The sequence below is a fragment of the Quercus robur genome, chromosome 2 (genome assembly GCF_932294415.1).
Source record: "Quercus robur chromosome 2, dhQueRobu3.1, whole genome shotgun sequence".
Taxonomy (NCBI): domain Eukaryota; kingdom Viridiplantae; phylum Streptophyta; class Magnoliopsida; order Fagales; family Fagaceae; genus Quercus; species Quercus robur.
Genome location: NC_065535.1, coordinates 13,867,789 through 13,870,389, shown reverse-complemented (window position 1 = coordinate 13,870,389; position 2,601 = coordinate 13,867,789). Strand labels below are relative to the sequence as shown.

General features: G+C 40.7%; 1 protein-coding gene across 1 annotated transcript; it reads left to right on the top strand.

The window, feature by feature from the left end:
* The first annotated feature begins 1,196 nt into the window (after positions 1 to 1,196).
* LOC126695159 (uncharacterized) lies at positions 1,197 to 2,108 on the top strand. Its single transcript, XM_050391814.1, has 2 exons — positions 1,197 to 1,496; positions 1,647 to 2,108. The coding sequence occupies exons 1-2, from the start codon at positions 1,197 to 1,199 to the stop codon at positions 2,106 to 2,108; spliced, it is 762 nt and encodes a 253-aa protein (XP_050247771.1).
* The last annotated feature ends 493 nt before the right edge of the window (positions 2,109 to 2,601 follow it).

The following is a 2,601-nucleotide window of genomic DNA, read 5'->3' as shown; positions in this document are numbered from 1 at the left end:
TACTGACATGGTATCGTTTTATAGGGAGTAGAGCTAGTGGAGCTAACTTTTTGAGTTCCACTTATCATTTCAGTAATATTTTTAGTCATCTCATCAATTCATACCAATTTTTTATTAGCTAAATCCAATAATAAATCATCCTTAACGAGCGCCAATAGCATTAACATTTCTCTTAATTTAATAATTAGTGTAGAGAGGGAAAATTCTCAACTTATCACAAGCTAACACACCATACTACTAAGTCCACAAAATATGACCAATTATGAAGCGCCACATACTACAACTACTTTTTACCATCACCATTCAAGAACCAACCGAAATTTGCCAACCGTCTTGAAATAAAAACATTTAAAAAAAAAAAAAAAAGCATGCAAAATGTCAATCACACATCGGCAATTGTGTAAGCAATGACACATGCCACACATCAACACTTGTAAGCAATAACATTCGATGTGTGTAAGTGATGACATAAGTGATTCAATCAATTGCTGACATGTGTCACAAATATTTTTAGTTATCTCATTAATTCATACCAATTTTTTATTAGCTGGACCTAACAATAAATCATCCTTAACAAGCACCAATAACATTAACATTTCCCTTAATTTAATAATTAGTGCAGAGAGAGAAAATTTCTGACCTATCACAAGCTGACACATCATACTACTAAGTCTACAAAGTACGGCCAATTATGAAGCGCCACGTATTACAACTGGTTTCTACCATCACCATTCAGGAACCAACGGAAATTTGCCAAGTGTCTTGAAATAAAAACATTATAAAAAAAAAAAAAAAAACATGCAAAATGCACACATCGGTGCGTGTAAGTAATGACATCCGATGCGTGTAAACAATGATATAAGCAATCCAATCAATTGCTGACATGTGTCACCAATATTTTCAGTCATCTCATCAATTCATACTAATTTTTTATTAGCTGGACCCAACAATAAATCATCATTAACAAGCACCGATAGTATTAACATTTCCCTTAGTTTAATAATTAGTGTATAAAGGGTAAATTCCCGACCACACTGGTGACCATCTTTGAGGATACATTCACACAAACTGGAGATTGGTTCCATCTGCCCACTTTGACTGAAGAACTCACGCTTCATCAGTTTGGCGCCGTCTATGGGGACGACATTTTCGGATTCATATTTGAAAACGTAGTTTCCATCAACTTCTACATTCAGATGGAATCCAATCCAGATTCCGCAGCCTTGGCCCAGCAAGTTCAAGCTCTTGCGACCACCATTGAAGAACTCACCAAACAAAATCAGGAAATGAAGCTACGACTTCAACAGGTTCAACAGGAAGAGAATCAGTCCAAGGATAACACGGAGGGGGAAGGGGATAGCCATAGGAGGAGTATTCATCAAAGACCTACTACTTCGGACGAGCAGAATTCAGATCTCCTTCGAGAGATGAGGAAGGAGATGGATGAATTGAGGAATGCCATCAAGGAGAAGACGGACCGAAGCGTAGATAGAATGGTAAGGGCCACGGATTCGCCTTTCACTATAGCAGTCCTTGAATGCCCCATGCCGTCAAAATCTCGTCTACCTTAACTTGAGCCGTTCGACGGGCTCAAAGACCCTCAGGATCACCTTAATACCTTCAAAACGATACTAGTCCTTCAACAGCCACCCGACGAGATACTGTGTTGTTCCTTTCCCACCACTCTCAAAGGGGCTGCAAGAGAATGGTTCACTAAATTGCCCACATCGTCCATCGACAACTTCGAGCAGTTAAGCAGTGCTTTCTTGCGTCACTTCATTGGGGGGCAGCGTCCTAAGAGGCCAATGGACCACTTACTCACCATTAGGCAGGGAGAAAAGGAAACCTTGAGGTCATACGTGAAATGCTTTACTCAGGAGACCCTCGAGGTAGACGAAGCTGATGACAAGGTACAGCTGACGACCTTCAAAGCGGGACTGAGATCCAGAGATCTCGTGACTTCACTCGCGAAGAACCCTTCAAAGACGATGGCAGAAATGCTCCTAAAAACACAGAAGTACATGAATGCTGAAGACGCTTTAGCAACTATAGAGGATGTAGAAAAGCCAGGAGACAAAGGAAGAAGGGATGACGAGCGTAGGGGTTAAAAGAGGGAACGCCCAGATCATTGGAATAATGACGGGAACAAAAGAAAAGAAGACAAAGGTCCTCGGACGATAAAATTTACCCCTCTAGTTATGCCTGTTGACAAAATTTTAATGCAAATTAAGGACGAACACTATCTCAAGTGGTCGAGATCATTACACTCATCTCCTAACGTCCGTGATAAGAACAAGTACTACTGATTTCACAAGGATCATGGCCACAACACGGAAGATTGTAGGGACCTAAAGGAGCAGATAGAAGAGTTGATACGGAAAGGCAAATTACAGAAATACGTGAAGAAGGGAGAATATAATAAGTTCAAGGACGGCAATAAGAGTCAGCATAAGTCCTCTTCCATGAGTGACAATCAACCGTTCCAACCTACACAGGACGTGATCAGGGAGATAAAGACAATTACAGGAGGGCCCTTCACAGGAGGGTCATTCAAATCCCTTAAGAAAGCATACCAAAGACAGGTGAATAGCGTCCATATGA

Bases quoted from the DNA above. Each gene is read 5' to 3' on its own strand.
- LOC126695159 (XM_050391814.1), top strand. From the start codon at position 1,197: ATGGAATCCAATCCAGATTCCGCAGCCTTGGCCCAGCAAGTTCAAGCT. The intron at 1,497-1,646 runs GTAAGGGCCACG...GTCCTTCAACAG, and splicing joins ACCGAAGCGTAGATAGAATG to CCACCCGACGAGATACTGTG.